General features: G+C 47.2%; 1 protein-coding gene across 2 annotated transcripts; it reads right to left on the bottom strand.

Moving 5' to 3' along the window:
- Positions 1 to 764: 764 nt before the first annotated feature.
- rars1 (arginyl-tRNA synthetase 1) lies at positions 765 to 16,450 on the bottom strand. 2 transcript variants are annotated; one of them, XM_088604804.1, is made up of 15 exons: positions 16,293 to 16,450; positions 13,426 to 13,560; positions 12,603 to 12,791; positions 10,924 to 11,032; positions 10,709 to 10,809; positions 10,489 to 10,610; positions 10,006 to 10,126; positions 8,705 to 8,834; positions 7,965 to 8,069; positions 7,166 to 7,344; positions 5,434 to 5,543; positions 4,486 to 4,591; positions 2,669 to 2,841; positions 1,422 to 1,669; positions 765 to 971 (listed from the first exon to the last, which is right to left on the bottom strand). In XM_088604804.1, exons 1-15 carry the CDS (start codon positions 16,335 to 16,337, stop codon positions 862 to 864), a joined length of 1,983 nt encoding a protein of 660 aa, XP_088460930.1. In that variant the 5' UTR covers positions 16,338 to 16,450; the 3' UTR covers positions 765 to 861. The 2 variants fall into 2 exon arrangements, with proteins under 2 accessions (XP_088460930.1, XP_088460931.1); XM_088604805.1 differs by lacking the exon at positions 16,293 to 16,450 and adding an exon at positions 13,695 to 14,272.
- Between the last annotated feature and the right edge of the window lie 1,567 nt (positions 16,451 to 18,017).

Raw genomic sequence — 18,017 nt, 5'->3', positions numbered from 1 at the left:
TAAAAAGCAAAAGCTTACCTTCCCTGGACATCTCATTGCTGAAGCTCACTCAGGGTCAGACAAGCTCTGAGATGCCTCTCGTGCCACAATCAAAGGCTGTTTCTGTCCCTGCATTTCCACGGAGATTAGATTCCCTCGCAGCATCTCTCGGCGGGCACAAACTTGAAAAAGGAAGCTCTGTGCAGCTCAGAACACGGACTCGCTTGGGCTGTACCCTCATGTCACCTTCATCCCGGTCTCCCCAAAAGCAATCCGCGCTGGCATGGAGGTACAGCAGGGACAGCACTTCAGTGCCACTCTCGCCGATCTCTGCCACACGCAGATGCTCCATTCGTGCGTTCAGATGCGTCAGTGAAGCTGTTTACACATTAACATACCTGTTACCAGCTCTTCAAGCCAGTGCAGATTGGGCATATCCAAGCTGATCAGTTTCAGCTCGTGCATCATGGGTTTGACATCTCTCTTGAGCTGCCAGCAGGTCTGTGTCAGGTTTGGGCCTAGAAACGAAGCCAAGCTCTGCACAGCGTCGTTCACTCGTCCGTGGGAGCTGAGCCAGACACCCAGTTAACCCCGGGTCTCTCTCTGCACAATGGCAGGCGTGCAGCGTGAACGGCGGGTCAGCCACACACGTCAGCTTCTAATCAACCCTGATGCGTACAGCACTGGACAGCTGCCGGCCGAGTCCGCGTTATTGCAGTTTTGGCAGGTTTTCCTGCAGTTCCTCAATCTCTCGTTAGGAATGTGACAGTTACACACAGAGCCGGTACAGTGCCAAGCTGTTCCTTTATTTAAGACACAATAAAATAGAAAGTGACAGGGATGGCAGAGGCATCGATCCGGTGCGCTGGCCCGTCAGCGTCGCTACATCCTCTGGACCGGCTTCAGGCCCAGGATGTCGAACCCCTTGGCCATGACGGAGGCCGTCGCCTCGCACAGCAGCATCCGCCACATGTTCACCTTCACCACCTCACCTGGGGGAGAACAGGAGGCAGCTCAGGGCTCACCCTGCCAAAGGCGGCGGCGCCGCCGACACAGCCCCTTCCCGAAAACCTGGACTGCACAGCCAGGGCCCTTAAACTAACCCTACTGCAGTCACGTCCGGGAAGCACCCACGTGACTGTCCTACTGTTAGGATTCATCATACGCAGTAATCCCTTGCCACACACGAATTCGCCTCACGCGGTTCTGAGTATCCATGCCGCATTCTCTGTAAACCACTGTGCCTTACACAACCTCACATTTTCAGTATCCAGGAGTTCGAGAAGAATCTGTGAACTTTGATGTGGGCTGGCTCATTACACGTCTGCAACTTCTCTCGCATTCTTCAAGTGCTCTGTGCATATCAGGGCACAATACTGCACTGGAGCCGAACACTCACAGGACCCGGGGCGGGGCGGCAGGCAGGGCTGTGTGGAACCCACCTGTCTTCCTGTCCTTCTCCACGCAGTAGCAGTTGTCGTAGAACTCGGTGAAGGTGGTGGCCAGCTCGTACAGGTAGTCGCACAGCGTGTGCAGCAGCAGGTCCTCCAGGATCTTCTGCAGGATCTCGGGGAACCGCAGGATGCACTTGCCCAGCTTCCACTCCTTCTCGTGCTCCAGGACCACCTCCGCCGTCTCCGCGGCCCTGCGCAGCGCGGCCTCGTCGATGTTGGCCAGGCGCGCGATGGATCTTCAAAGGCATCACAAAAAGGCACGCCGGAGTTACGCGACACACAGCCGCAAGCAAAACACAAGCCCGATCCCGTCAAATTGATGAGGCTAAGCCAGACTGGGCCCGGTCAGCACCTGGGCGGGTGGAAATCAGACTGCCGCCAGATGGCGTGCTGGTGAACCAGCAGGTGGCGCCATTCCCCCTGGATCCCGAATTCCCCAATGACATCCCAGCATGTGGGCATGGGATCCTGCTTTTCAGGGAGTGAAGGTTGAGCTAAAGAGCAAAGTGGGAGAGGTCTGTGGCTTTCAAGTAGCCTGGGTATGGCACCACCCCACCACCAGAATTAACTGGTACTTTAATGTATTTGTGCATGAGAAAAATGAATGGTTAACATTATTTTTCTGTCCACTGGGGAGAGTGGCGGCTTACCATTGTCGTCCCTGAGCCATACTGTAGATAACCCGAGGTCCTGGACTGAATTTAGTCATTAAAGAAGCTATAAATCGTGAGACACGCATTATTTATCACTCGCAGCTTCTGGAAACGGCTGAATGCGAAACAGCCAAATGATACAATCCCTACAGTCAAATCCTGGTTACTGGTACTGATCAGCGTGGACATCTGGGATGAAACAGTGAAGGAGAGAAGAAGCAACATGTCCCCGGGGCTCGACCGTGCAGCCGCCCACACAGCCTGGAGCCCCAGTCTGCTTCTGCTTCTGAGAGCCCGATATGGCCACCGGCCAGCACGGCAGCAGGAATGAAACCCTTGGGAGGAAGGAGGACAGCAGCAGCCTTCTCGATGCAGGGGATGTCGCCCGATGAGCCGGCTCCGCGCCGAGCTTGTCGAAGTCACGCGAAAGGAGCCGCGGATCTTTACCTGCAGCAGCCTGTCCGCGCCGCACCGCGTGACAAACAGCCGCCCCCACTAGTCCTCACAAACGCTGGGTCTACTGGGAACGAGATCTGGGGGCGCAGGGCCAGGCGGAGAAGCCCCCCCCGGGCCAGCGCTCACCTGATCCTGGTGAAGGCGTACAGCAGGTAGGCGGCCGTGTTCCCTCTGTCGTCCAGCATCTTGTCGAAGGAGAAGACGTAGTCGTTGATCCGGTTGTGCGACAGGTCTGCGTACTTAATGCAACCAAAAGCAACGGCCTCCTGGGCTGCTACCAGCTCCTCTGGGGTCAGCACCTGGGCGGAGGACAAGGACCAGGTCAGCCCGCCGGGCTCCCGGCACGCAGACGCAGGAAAAGACCGAGGTGACTTCTGGACATGAATGACTGCACGTTCACACGGGTACACCTCCAAAAGCAAGCTTGAAAATAAGACCTTAAAGCTTTCAAAGACAATAAAATAAAGACGTCTCAGTTTCGAGATCCAGTGGCAGTGATAAGATAGAGCTGTGTTTCCGAGTTGCTTTTTAAGTGTTGTGCAAAAGTGTGACGGGAAGGTCCATGAAGAGCTCAAAAACCTGTCTTTGGTCTCTGGTATACTCTGATAAATCAAAGTTCATCTTCAGTTACACCGGTCTTGCACACTTGACCAAGAAATCCTATTTCCAGATTTCCTAGTGAGCTGAGGGAGGTATCAGGGCACTAGATCCAATTAAATAGAAAAAAAATGCTAGAAAGTTGTTGCTTTTTTTTAAACGAGAATTTGAGAACAGGTGGCAGCTTGGGAATCTGGCCAGCCCTTACAGAACCAGCCGTTGAAAAGGTTTAAATAAAGTGTCTGAGGATGCCATAACAAAAGAGAAATCCTAGATCAAAACTGGCTTCCTCCACGTGTGCTGGGTAAAGTGATTACACCCCTGGGAAAGTGTGATTATACGCCTGCTAACTTTTCTGCATAATTTAAAGCAGCACATGTAACTTTCAATATCCTTGACAATTACAGGCTTGGCTAAATATATTACCAACGTTTCTTCAAAGGACTTTTGCTTGCTTGGAAGGCGCACATCACTGATGAAGTATAAAAATAACACACAAGTCCCCCTTGCTATTGTTCCCAAGCATGAACTGCCTGCTGGCGCTTTCACAAACTCACCGGGGGTTCGAGAAACAAAAGCAGCGCCACACTTCACTGCATCGCTCTTCAGACACAGTCCCTGGGTGTGCTTCACCTTTACGTCACATTCCAACTGATTACACACACGCGTTCGCTGTTGCCGAATGCTTCCCTTCTAAAACATTTAAAATATTTCTTTTAAATCCCAGACTAGCAAAGACGTCAGAAACGCCCAGGTAAATAGAATGACTCTGTGCGTCGGGCAATGCGCGTGCTGCTTCAGGAACACGGGACAATTTCCATGGCCTACCCCGGGTAGAACTATTCCCACATCTCCATCCTAAAGAGTCTGCAGGATAGGCAGTTCAACTCCCTTGCAGGATGAGATTTACTCTCAATACCACCTCCAGGAAGAGGATGGGATTAGTATACCAATCATATACTGTATGGATCATGCGCTGTTCAACATGCTCCTGCTGCCCGAACAGGCCCAACGTGCTGTTCAGTGGGTGGTTCCTAACGTTCTGCCCAGCCAGCGTCTGTTATATACAGAAACTGAAGTTTTTAAACTTAAAACACGATTTTTTAAATGCCAAGATTTTTTAAATGCGGATACAACAATAAAGCAGACCTTTATAGCAACACTGGTGAGAGAATGTGGTCCTTTACAACCGCAGTGCCCTCCTTGAGTATCTAGGCTATGCCTTCAACAGAGCTCCCTCAACCACCATAGCGCAGAAGACATTTAACCTTTTCTCCTCGCGTTCACCTGACAGGGGAGGTTTCATTCTTCCGCCCTGTCTGCCTCACTCATCTTGCTGTGCTTACCTTGTCCCTCTCCTTTTCCTTCAGCTTATCCATGGATCTCTTCAGCCCTTCTTCCAGAAGATCCATCAGCCTGACTGTGTCCCCTGACCGCGTCTTAAACTTCTTCCTGGTATAACAGGAGAAACAGAAGGGTTATTGCAGACAGGTTAGAATATCCTTTCCACCTGCAAGCCAAATGGTTTAACTCTTCTGCTTCGGGTTTGAAAAAGACCTCTAAAACGGTCTTTGGCCAGGCTCGGATGAAAACACTGACCTGTTCCTCAATTCTGGGATACAAACCTAGTACACAACATGGGGTATAGCAATGAATAGAGGGAAGATGTGTCTTGCAATCAAAAAGCAATCATTATGCGTTAGGTTTGCAGTGTGCAATAAGCAGATATATAAAAGTTATACATTTGGGCCTTAGATTTCAGAAGAGCTGCTATGATTTCACCAAGCAGCCCTGTGTGTCTTTACTCTAAAGCAGGGGTTTCCAATCCTGGTCCTGCACATCTAGCCCGAACAGTGTGCTGGTTTTTTGATGTAGTTTAACTCAGAATGACTGAATAGGATCACTGCTTATTTGCTTTTTAATGCTGCCTGTGAAAGTGAAACTGGCAGGACTAGGGCGCTCCAGGACCAGGGCTGCAGGCCCCTTGCTCTGGAGCAGCGATAATCCGTCTTGCTCTTGGAGAGGCCGAACCACGACCGTGTAAAGAACCGAAAGCGGAACGGTGGCCAGGAGCTGGGGCAGAATGATCCCCAGACCACAGTGTCGCTCTGCGCCATGTAAAGCACAGGAAACTCCAGTACCTGAGGGGCTTAGAGGTGCTTTTCAATTAGCACTTGAACAAGACCTAAAAAAAACACATGTGCCTTGACTTGTGTGCCAGATAGCTCAATTAAGCAATTAAGAGCCGAGGTGGATTGAAGACCATGAGAAACCGGCTCGGGAGCGTGTCTCACTTGTCTTCTCCCAGGACCACTCCGAACCCCGCGTGCTCCACTCGGGTGACTCTGGGGTCGTACCAGCCGATCATCTGAGCGGCTGCGAAGACCACCTGGAAATGCGTCGCCTGAAGAACAGGGGATGAGACAGATTACAAGGTGCCCTAACGACCGGCGACATCCGGCCACGGTCCAGCCGAGCGATGGTCGCTGAATCCATCCTAACACCAGGCTGTGATCAGCAGTCATGGAGGAAAGAGCACCTTGATGTCTGCTGCCGCACTCTGGAACACACAGATGTTTCACCCTGTATCACCGGGTTACAAGGGTCGGCCGTGTCCACGTGGTGAACAGGCCCAGAGGAGGGCAGAACTGGGGTACAGAGCAGGTCGAGAGGGGGGTACTGACACAGCTTCCACAAGTTCCACAGGGTCCTGGTGATTTTACTCCACCTCTGCTCTTAATTGCTTAATTGAGCTATTTGGAAAACCCTGTCTTGCCCCACCCTGACCCCAACTCTGAACCCTTACTTGTCCCACTCTGTAGCCCCCTCTCCCCCCCCATACCTCCTTTCTCCCTGCTCTGTACCCCAGTTCAGCACTGCAGGTGAACACCGCTGCCCTCTTTCTGTGAACTGTCCCTTGGCACACTAATTTCAGCCTCATTAAACTAATGCGATTCATAACCTTTTCTGGTGTTTTTTTTCTAAGAAACAGTATCGGCTCAGAAGCCGTTATCACACGCTTAATTACAGCAAATTATTTTCACACCTGACTCCGTTTCGGATGCAATTAAAAATCCAATACACAGGCTTCTAAAAATAGAAGAACTTCAGATTCCGATAAGAGTCAGGTAGGCCTGCTACCGCCAGCAGCCAGAGCTGAGAGGACTGCTGCGGTTCTGCATGAGCTCCTCAGCTCCACGCGGACTTACGCCTTGTGCATTACAGAACAAATCTGTTGTACCCGACACCCAAGAGACACGTGCCCATGCTCTCCTGGCTGTCAATAATACACACCAGAAAGCAACAATTCTACATTCTAGGGGCATGTCAATCATTTACCCATCCGGCCGTTTTCTCCCTGCTTCTTCCAATTTGGCTGGCAGGGCAGCTGGAGCCTATCCCAGCAAGCACTGGGTGCAAGGCAGGGTACACCCTGGACAGGACGCCAGTCCAGCGCAGGGCGGACACACAGACGCACACACTCACACCCGGGCCAGTTTTCCCAGAATATTCCGTTAAATAGAATTCTACAAAAAATAATAACAATATAATGGAAACCCCTGTTAGAGGCAGAGGTAACCAAACATCAAATAAACTGATATACGATACCGAAGTATACAGACCAAGACCACAGGTTTCGTAACAGCTTCATCCCCCAGGCAGTAAGACTGCTAAACAGCCAACCACAGCAGACGCCTGCAGTTCCCCAAACAGCCGCTGGCGAATAGGCAACCTCCTTGAACTGACAGGCGCACCGGCGCCCTCCTGCCACTTGCACTCTCAGGACACACAAGAAGAGCGCTAAATACCTCCTATCCCTGTAAACTGTATTGTAAATTGCAATTGTGTAATTTATTGAATCATAATGTTAATCTAATCCCTATAAATTCTTGTCCTTCTACTCCTTCTGTCCCTCTCAACAAGCTCGAGGACAAAGCATTTCATTGCTGACAACACCAGTGTATGCTGTACTGTTCGTGCATTGATCAATACACCTTAATAAATTGATTGATATTAAATTCTCACCTGTCCGCTGTCTGTCACATAGATGATAATATCAGCCTTTTCTTCAAACAGCCTCTGCTTAAGGGCTGCCAGGTCTGAAGTGTCATAGGTGTAGCCTCCGTCAGATTTGACAACAGTCAGGGGGATAGACTGACCGGGAGCAAACACAATCTTTCGGCCGTCATCCAGCTGAACGAAACCTGCGAGAGGGAACCGGGATGAGATTTCTTTGATAACACTGCCCCCTGGTGGCAGTAGGAAAAAGAACAACAATGCAAGAAACAAACCGAATAGAACAAGGGAGAAAATACACTCTTTCCATACACCACCACCTGCAACGAGCACTGAGTCCGGAAAACAGAAGCTGATCTTCCCTGTTTGAGTTTACGTCTTCCTAAAACAACTGACTGAATTACCTACCAGTGTCAACAATGATTAATCAAAGAGTCAAACTTGGCAAGTTCAAAAACATACCAAAGGGAAAGATGGTCACGTTTTTACTTTCATATCTCTAGGGACATCGAACACCACACCTTTTACAGAACATGATGGAAACGATGAGAAAGTGAAAAACAGGGCACTGTGCCTGTCTACTGCTGATGCTATCCTGATGAGATATGAGGTTCTTACATTTTTGTTTTTTTAAAGAGACTGGATTTACACAAGTTTGAAGCATCTGAAGCTTTAACGACACAAGACAAGGGCAGGAAGAATCATCCCAATAATGGAGAAAAGGTGTCTATGCTGAGATATTTCTACCTTCAGTCTTACCCACCCATAAGAATGTCTCACCCTAAAAACAATCTTGCACGCATTTTACCTTTTTCTTCAAACTCCTTCACCACATCTGTCATCTTATCCTGGTAGTAGGATTCCCCCCTTTCGATCAGCTTGATACCCAAACAGTCATACACCTTCTGAAACTCTTTAATACAGAAGAAGGATTAGCCAGATCCGTTTTCAGACTTCAAAAAACTGTACAGAGAAACCACAATCCAATACAGTGACCACACTCATGGATCGTATTATATACATGTGTGTATATTACTGCAAGAATGTATATGCAGTGTAGGCACATGATGATTGGAAGCATTTTAAGATTTAAGAATTGTTTAGTGCGGGCCGGAAGACTCAATCTGAAGAGTCTCGTTGTGGTCGGGCTTTTAGCCCTCGTTAGGACACAGTGCCCTGCCCTTGCCCCAGAGAGCCCCGATCCAGTTCATCTTACAGGCCTCCCCTTTCTAATGACTGGCAGAATCTGTGAGTGAAGCAAATAATCTCAATTAATCTCTTGGACCATGAGAGCTGTCTGATTCTGGTCCCTTAATCTGCCTTACTGGCCAAAACAAAATTTTCCCATGTCTTTAGAAATTAAATGGCAACTGACACTCTCCTTTATATGGGCTCCCTAGGACCAGGCATAGAGACCCCTGGCTTAAAAGTGTATTTTTTTGTGCATGAGAACTAAATTGTATTTTTTCAAATTGTCAAACTGCTACGATAGAGTTATGTTTGAAAGAAATGAGGTCACTGTGCAGGGACAGCTGGCCAGTAACACACCTTGTCTGGAGACATTGCAGATCAAATTCCAGGCTTTAATGAAGTCTGGCTCCTTGCTCTGTAGCTTAACTACACACTGGTAGGCCCTCTTCTTAAAGTCCTCCTCACTGTCAAAACGTTTTTTGGATTCCTAAAAAAACATATATATAAGAACTTGTCATTTTGCCTCACAGTTTTAAAGTAATCCTCACAATATTACACGTTTCTAACAGGTGTTAACCTTGTAGCAGTCATTTCATTTTAATTTTTCAATGGTCACTTTACTCATTTTAAATAAAAGTCAAAGAATTCAAACACTCTGGATTCTCAGTGTCATTATGATACCAGGTATACGTCACATTTCAACCTCTTCCTCAGCTGCACAGACTCTAGTTGACAGTAATGCTCTGATCACATAGTTCTGCATTTTAGATCTGCAGTTGCCAAGACTGTCTGGATGCATTCCTGGCTCCTAGAGAACCACAAGAGATAAAACTATAAACTGTAGTCTTGTAGCGACATCCCAACGTTTTTTAGTCACTCTATTGTAGAGCGGTGGTAGCCATCTTAGTAAATCCGTCAACAGAGTTTTGCGTATCCCAAAATCATCTTACGCTTGGGTTCAATTCATCATTTCCAGCAGAGACGCCTCCACACAAACACCCATCATGAACCGTCTTGCAAGCAATCCATTGGAAATGTTGGAATTATGGGTTCAATTACTAATAAAGCGTCAAGCTAAGACTGCAGTGAAAGACATCCCCAGTGAACACAGCTTCCCAGTGTCAGCTGGCTCTCACTTCGTTGAACCAGGACCAGGAACCAGTAATTTGGTTAATTAGATGTTTCCGAGTATTCTCAGCTGCTAAACATTGCAGCTTTAGGTTACGTATTAATCAGAATTGTAATCCTAAAATGTAGGACTTGCAGAGCATGAAATAACTGATAAATTGATACTCCTTAATGATAAAATCATTGGCTCAATAATGGTCCCAATTAAGTAATTAAGAGAGCAGCTGCACACACTGCCAAGAGAGCCTGAATGCATACATGGGGACAACACCAAGGACTACAGGCCCTTGCTGGGACACTGTAGTTTAGGAAAGAGCGAGAGACCGAGCTGGTTTGATCAGCTCGTTCTCAAGCTTCCCAGGAGTCTCTCTGAGGAGCCCTGGTGAAGGGAGCACTGTGCTTAGCACATCAGAATAAAGCGTAAAAAAACAAGACAGATCACTGGAGTTCCATCAATCCACCTAAGGCATTTAGCTGTTTCAAAGCAGGCTGAAAGCACTTTTTCATTGCCGAGACGCGGTGTCACACACTTTGTAAAAGGCCTGGAGGTCTCCTATGGGTGGAGACGCGGTGAGGTAGTCAGGGAATTGGTCCTGGAGGTGAGCAATCAGCATTCCAAACTGGGTACCCCAGTCACCCACATGGTTCAGCCTGGAACACAAACAACACGCGCACATTCACGGCTTAGCCACAGGGTTAGGAACTCACGCACAGGACAAGTCAGGCAAGGCAGGAAAGCCGTAAATAAGCACACAGAAGATCTAAATGAACATAAACCAGCGGGTGTTCTGTTAAAATTGTACACACACTTTAAAGGAATGTCCTACACTGTAGGCTGAAATAACCAAAGAGAAGGCCATGAGGGAACCAGATTCAAGTATCCAAAATCAGGCCATGAAAAAGTCCATCTAGGCTTTAATTCCTAAGGCATGTGCAGTTCTTCCTCTGCCTTTACCTCAACGGCCTCCAGGAAGCTGCGCAGGACCAAGAGCGAGCTGCAGGAAGCTACTGACCTCAGGACATCGTGCCCCAGGAACTCGAAGAGCCGACACATGCTGTCCCCAATGATGGTGGAGCGTAGGTGGCCCACGTGCATCTCTTTGGCAATGTTAGGAGAGGAGAAGTCCACCACCACCTACGAACGAGACCCAGTGCCGAAGGAGCTGAACTGGAGTGTCCAATGCAGGTTTAAAATAAATCAGAGTACAGCGCTCGTTAAACATGAATTGTTACCTTTTTCCTGGCCTCTATAGAAGGTGGCTGCACACCATTAACCAGCAGGTCGGAGAGCAGCTTGGACACAAAGTTCTTCTTGAGGTGAACGTTGATGAAACCTGCGATGGAACAAAATCATTTTAACAGGTGAGACTCCTCAGACGATCTACACAGGCTGCGTTTCAGGACCTCCACGTCTCGAAGCTTGAAACTCCAAACACCTCCTCTCTCACCTGGTCCAGCAATTTCCAGCTTCAGCGTCATGTCATTCTCTGGGATGTTCCTCATGATCTGCTCGGCGATCTCCCGCGGGCTGACCTTCTGACCCTTTGCTTTCATCATCTGGAATATGGATGAGAAGAAACGCATTCGAGTGGGCTCTCAAACACAGCAATAACTGTGTTTCCCACTTAAGGTATTTAATTCATCGCTGAGTTCACTTTGAGAAGTCTCAATGGTGATACATCTGTCACCTGTCAATGTCAAAAGAGCTACAGTTAACACTATAACAATTATTTGACATAATATTTCAAAGTTAACACTTAGGTTGTAGATTTTACAAATATTACAAGTATTGCAAATATTTGCTGATGGTTTAGTTTCACCATTAACTGAAATGGGTGACACGTGTTTTGCTTTTGAAACACAATCAAGAACTACAGGTTCTGCCAGGGAGGCTTTCATGGAACCCTACAGAGTTTTGATTTACCAACACCCGCCTGGCAGTGACTGTTTCAAAGGGATGATAGCTGGTTTGTTGCTGTATAATCGTATTTTTTATGTCAAATCATTAGTGGCAATAATACAAATGTTAAATGTCTCTGCAACCATTAATGGCATCACACAGAGTACTGTTTAATTTAATACAACACATGGCCCTGGGGAAAATATTTTTTTAGCTTCTGTACATTTCACAAATCTCAGATGCACAAGCATTCAGATTGCTTAAACATTCTACATTTCTAATGTAATTCTCAACCTAATTTTAATTAGGCTTTGGAAAAAAATAACTGTTCCTCTCTCAGGCCAATGAGACAGCTCACCCAACACAAAGCAAGCACAGCTCTTCATATCTGTGAGTCCAATGACAAAAGAACTTCACCTGAAAAAGCTCTTATTCTTTATTTTTAATTATAAAACGGATAAATCTGATTGGCTGACACGCTAACAACGCCTTTTAACTGTGACTACATTCACGATACAGCATGGCCTCTCGTGCCTTATTGCTTAAATGAAGAAATGAATTCAAACGTTTGGCTGGTGAATCTTCAGTGTAGATACTGCTGCCCAGGGGGAGCTTTAAATAAGTTTTCTACTTTATAACAGCGTAACGCGTTCGGGATGACGAGTTCGTGCAGGACCGGGATGTTCAAAAATAAAAAATGAAAAAATTAAATCAAATTCCACCACTTCAGAGGCAAAATACAAAGAAGGCTTTTAACACACACAACCTCCATAACAACCCTTCGGCTGTGCAATTACCACACATTAATCCGAATATCCATTACGAAACCACAATCAGTTACCAAGTTATTTTCCTGTAAAACTCAGTCGTGAACTTCTTGTATTTTGCGTTATAGGCTACAAATAAGGCAGTAATTGCAGCAAATGTTTACCGCATCACGACAGATGTTTTATCATCTGTTTCCAGTAAAACTGCAGAAGGAATATTCCATTGCACCGTCCTTCTGGAAATCACAAGTCGAGAGAAAATACTCCCCCGAGCGTCAGCCAGTTGATGAAACCCCTTGGACCCGTCCAGCTCAAGACCGAGGACCCCAGGACCCCAGAACTCCAGAACCCCGGACCTTCGGACCCCCCAGGACTCCAGAACTGCAGAACCCCGGACCCTCAGGACCCCAGAACTGCAGAACTCCAGAACTCCAGAACCCCAAGACCCCAGAACCCTCACCTGAGCCATTCCCATTGCGCTGTTGCACTGGTAGTCCCCGAACTTGGGCTGCTGGCTGGGCGTCACTGCCAGGGGGGGTTTCTCCAGGTCGGGGTAGGCTGCGCGAATGGCGCCCTCGAAGAGCTCCTGCAGTTGCTGGTTGATGTTGATCATGTTCCTGCCGCCCGTCCTCTGCTCCTCCTGGAGGCTCTGTGAGCCGTAACAGCCGCAGGTTAACCCCGAGTTTGGAGGGGATCTGGCCTTGTGGGTGCAGACGCCCTAGTGTGGACCCTGCTGGGCCTGCTCTGCCTCCCTGGAGGACGAGCCAGTCAAGCTGCTCGCCCAAGCACAGACTGAGCACGACAGTCACGGGGTCAAGCCTGGGTTTACATGGCTAAACATCTTTACATCACTAGACAGACTGAGCCCTGCAACATAGTAACAGCACTACCAAAACCCCAGGTCTCAGCAGAGAGAGCTGACATTGTCCACGCACTCATGATCACACAGTTTAGCACAAGAGGCACAACTCCAGCAACACCGAGGCCGTGGCAGTGGAATTCAAGTGTGGATAAACTATTCTTCTTGGGCTTGCGAAGTGCCATGACATGAGCAAAGAACCCGGGCAGAAAGGCTTAGCCTCTCCATAAACCCCCCACTCAGACCCCATATTTCAGCAGGTCAGAACATGTGCTCCATCTTTTTAGCAAAAAGAGACGTAAACGAAAGGCAGCTCGTATTTTACGATCCAGCAGTTGAAATGCGACACACTAGCAAACGTTTAAGATCTCATGTCATACGACATTAGAAAAATATCTGCCCAAAAAAGCCTGACTTTACTCACCCTTTTAAGGATATTCAGACGGTATTTAAGTTTTGCGTTTTCTTCTCTTAACTCTTCTAGATGAGGTGAGACACCCAGCGACTCTGGATTCTGTAGGTGTTCAATTTCAGCAGAAAGTGATCTGATATGCTTTTCCTGAAAAAAGAAAAAAAAACTGCTATACCATTGTTCAACAGCCAGATCATCTTGCTTGATTTACCAGAACACTCGTCGAGGGCAGATGGATCCACATGAGTGTCCCCTCAGACTGACAGTATTTCAATACTTACCCGGACAAAATCAGATGGGACTGATGTGGATGACAAATGGTAATTATTTGGAAGTAGTGAGTTTCTTTTTTCTCTTCGCAAAGCCTAGGAATGGCACTAAACACCAACGACACTTTCACTTTCTACACTGAGAAAAACACATACTAATAATGAAACTCATGCCTGTTCCATCTTACTCCCACACCTGAAGGAGGCTCAACAGCCAAAATAAGCTTCTCCTGCTTTTCAGCACGCAGTTCACATTTACCCAGTTCTCGTCACTCACGGCTACACTGAAATTTAAAAACCTTCTCTATGCTGGCAGGAATGGGAAGGTCTTACTGCTCATCACGTGTAAATGACCTGAACAGAAATATTCTCCTTTCCCTCCTGGGCCAGTATCACTACAGGTTTAGCAAGACATGCAGTCTTATGACACAAAAAAACACGAAAACTGCTGGCACCAACAAGTTTCACCGAAATTAAAAGCATTTTCCCACTGTAGCCTAGGAACTGAATTCAGGAAAACAGAATAAAAATCTTCATGAAACACCATCTCCGTGTATGAAGCTGCATTCTAGTAAAACCGCAGAGGCCTGTGACCCCTCAGCTCTCAGTCCTGTCCTTCTGTCTCTTACACCTCTTGTGCCACTGATCTTCCCTCTCAGCCCGGCACAGAGCTGCATAGTTCTCATTCCCTGCCAGCTTGGCCCACGTCCTCGTCTCTCCTCTGCGTCCCCCTGCTCTGAAGGCAGGATCAATCCTTTTTATCTGCTTTGCCAGGTCCTGCACTTGGGATCCTCCTGCATCTTACTGCATGTTGCTCTTGTTGTCATTTCATTCATTAGTCTTGTGTACTTGTACTGTTACTTGTATTTCATATACATAGGTGACAGATTGTAAATCACCCTGGATAAAGCAAATAAATAACCTTTACTAATAACCATTTCTCCCAATGGCAAACACGTTGGCCAAATATATTTGGTGTGGAACACAAGGAAATATCTCTACTTTGAAGCCTAATATTTTTTTTTGCTTGCAGAAAATTATTGTCATCAAATACGAAGATATGCAATATTCAAAAAGCGAGTACAGCAGTATGTATCGAACCCACCAGAGTGGAAACATTTAAAAATAATTGCCCTGCTACATGAATAATTTCACCAGTTTACAGTTATTATGTGTCGTTTGTACATAAATATGTGACAGTGAGAGACTGCAGAACAATAAGGAAACCGCATCCAAAACACTGGATTTTAAAGGAATAATATTTTCTTTCAGAAACATTGAGGCACGATAATCACCAGCACCCCAATACGGAAAGAGAGTGATATTTTCTATGCCTGTGCACTCTGTGTTTTTCAATTCCCTTAAAAAAAAACAAGACATTACCTCCAGTGAAAGAACTGAACAGTAGGGTACCACGTTTAATCATGCATAACTAATTGTCAGGATTGACAGGCTAATTTCTTCTTCAATCATTGACAGGTCTGAGCTCTTCACACTCTGCTCCTGATCCCCCTTGCTGTGGATCCCCCATCTCACCTGCTCTGCCCTTGGTCCTCCTGTTCCATCTTACTCCCACACCTGAAGGAGGCTCAACAGCCAAAACAAGCTTCTCCTGCTTTTCAGCACGCAGTTCACATTTACCCAGTCCTCGTCACTCACGGCTACACTGAAATTTAAAAACCTTCTCTATGCTGGCAGTACCAAAAGCCTTATTATTTGACAAAGCCACAGTCAATTTACAAATTGGTAATCTCCCCACTGTTTCCAATTGTGTAATTCCACATCACATAATAATTCCAGTCCGTTTGCTAGTTCAAGCATTAATGGTATAGAATATACACAGCATAATAACCATGTTTGTTTATTTAACATCCAGTGCAATAATTAATCACACGACCTGTCACACTTTCCTTCTCAGGTCCACTCTATCAGCTAGAATAGGACATTCTGAGGATGATCAGACATGACTTTTTGCTTCCTGACCCATTCATAGCCAGAGATGGGGAATTCCAGTGGAAGAAGTCACATTTTGCTAAACTATTCGACAAAGAGACAAAGGGGTATTAATTTTGGGCACTGTCAATAACACAAACAGGAATTTAGTGCATTTACTTTATTTGATTTCTGCTTTTTGATCATGATATCATACTGAAAGTGAAACTGCTACAGTATTTTATCTTGCACACTGCAACACTAAGATGGAAAAGGTTTCTATAATAAGGTGCATCCTCTAACAAGATATGATGAGGACAGCATCTTGACACGGGAAGAAAAACCCTGCACCTATTCCACGTCATATTCTATTACTGGTATAAAAAGATGCCGATGTAGCAAAAACCGCTAGTGCTCTTAATCGATACTGAAAGTATCGTTTCATCAACCTTGTACAACTATTTTAAGTAGCGTAAAACAGGACTGTGACAGGAATACAGCAAACATTCACTGTACTCCTCCTGACTCCAAGAAGTGACCAACTTCATCACGTTGCCCTGTAATTGCATCAGAAAAGGATTAACCACATGGACGCCAGCATCAGTTGTCATATTTTAATAAAATCCCAGCCTTGGCGAAAGCTTTCCGCCTGACGGGCTTCTGTGTCGCGATGCTGACCTGCTGTTGCACACGCAACGTGTATTCCGCGATCGGATCTGCCATTTTCCGTCCGGTTTCCCAGTTCACACTCTCTCCCAGCCCCAGCACGCCTCCAGCTTCCGCGCCAGAGCTGTTTCCTGGACCGGCTCCCGACTTCCTGCCGACGACTGACACCCCGCTCGGCAAGACAAGCGCGGCACATGGACACAACCCTGGGGGCGCACAGCGCCGTCGTGTGGGGAAAACGGGAAGGTGAACCTGACCGGAATGTATCCGACGGCCCCGGAGTGTATTTTCAGCTATAGACACGTTTTTGAAAAATATGTTCCAGGCTAACTTATCCGGTTAAATCAAAGATTGTTATCGCCGGTGCTGTAACACTTAAAGGGTACATGTCTAGCAGACCACTGATTTCAACAGCGTCAGAATTCTAGGATTTGCACCTCAAATGCTAAGCTAATTCAAATTAAATAAACCTGTTTAATATAGAAACGGAGCAAGTGCTTTGAGCTTTACGTAAGTGGCATTTTTCTATTTTTCATCGACAGAAATGGCCACCATCACTGCTGTGTTATTAGTTATTAGTTAGAGGAGCAGCTGGGATCAGGGCCCTGCAAGTCTCCAGTTTTCATCAGTCTCACTCTAAATGTAGACATTTGTTTTAAACGGATATAGGATCATTTGTATATTTCAGATTGCTCTTATTGGGTATGTTTTTATTTATGGAAATGCTACGGTCCAACACAACCCTGGTTTTCTGCGGTCATTCGTTGCTAATCTGCTCTTAACGAGCTTGATCAGGTCATTAATGGCACAGAGGAACCAATTGAACACCTGCTCCCATCTCTCCGGGCCCTGCTGCTCTGAACAGACACATATAACCTCCAGCTGTGGAGTAGAGTCTCCCTTTCCCTGCCTACAGCAGGAGACCTCATGGGACGCTCATTAGAGCAGAGAAAGGTTACGAACGAGAGGAGCCATTCAGCACGCGAGCTTGTTAGGTCGTTAGAACTTCATTGACCTCACCCAGCTGCGTACTGAAGGTCCAACAGCATGGCTGGGCAGCTTGTTCCACCCTCCCACAGTCCTTTGGGTAAAGGAGAGCCCCCTGCTCTGTATTCAATTCAGGTCCACAGAGATTCCACTAGCCACCCCTGTGCTGAAGGTGTTCCATTTCACGTGCTTCCAAATAAAAGGTTTCAAAAAAACTTAAGGCCGAAAACCATCACTCAGCCTGTGGTTTTAAGTGTCACTCTCCCTCTGCCAACATTTACTTACCCTGATGCTGAATCTCAGTATTAACCAGTCCAAATGATAAACATCTTCCTCAGTTAAATCTTTGGAGATCTGCCTGTGTTTACCTCCATATTCATTAACTTTCTAACCACTTCTTCCATTTCAGGTTCATGGGGGAGCCGGGACCTAACATGGCCAGCAGCAGGAACAAGGCACCCTGGACAAGACGCCAGTCCACTGCAGGGCGGAAGCACACCCTGGACAAGACGCCGGTCCACTGCGGGGAGGACGCACACCCTGGACAAGACGCCGGTCCACTGCGGGGAGGACGCACACCCTGGACTGGACGCCGGTCCACTGCGGGGAGGACGCACACCCTGGACAGGACGCCGGTCCACTGCGGGGCGGAAGCACACCCTGGACAGGACGCCGGTCCACTGCGGGGCGGACGCACACCCTGGACAGGACGCCGGTCCACTGCGGGGCGGAAGCACACCCTGGACAGGA

The sequence above is a fragment of the Lepisosteus platostomus genome, chromosome 13, assembly GCF_059453375.1.
Source record: "Lepisosteus platostomus isolate fLepPlt1 chromosome 13, fLepPlt1.hap1, whole genome shotgun sequence".
Classification (NCBI taxonomy): domain Eukaryota; kingdom Metazoa; phylum Chordata; class Actinopteri; order Semionotiformes; family Lepisosteidae; genus Lepisosteus; species Lepisosteus platostomus.
This window is presented reverse-complemented; position numbering and strand designations above follow the sequence as displayed.

Excerpts from the sequence above, each read along its gene's own strand:
- rars1 (XM_088604804.1), bottom strand. The coding sequence starts at position 16,337 with ATGGCAGATCCGATCGCGGAATACACGTTGCGTGTGCAACAGCAG. Across the intron at positions 12,792-13,425 it reads GTCTGAATATCCTTAAAAGG|AGCCTCCAGGAGGAGCAGAG; the intron begins GTGAGTAAAGTC and ends TACGGCTCACAG. Across the intron at positions 7,345-7,964 it reads GAAGGAGTTTGAAGAAAAAG|GTTTCGTTCAGCTGGATGAC; the intron begins GTAAAATGCGTG and ends TCCCTCTCGCAG.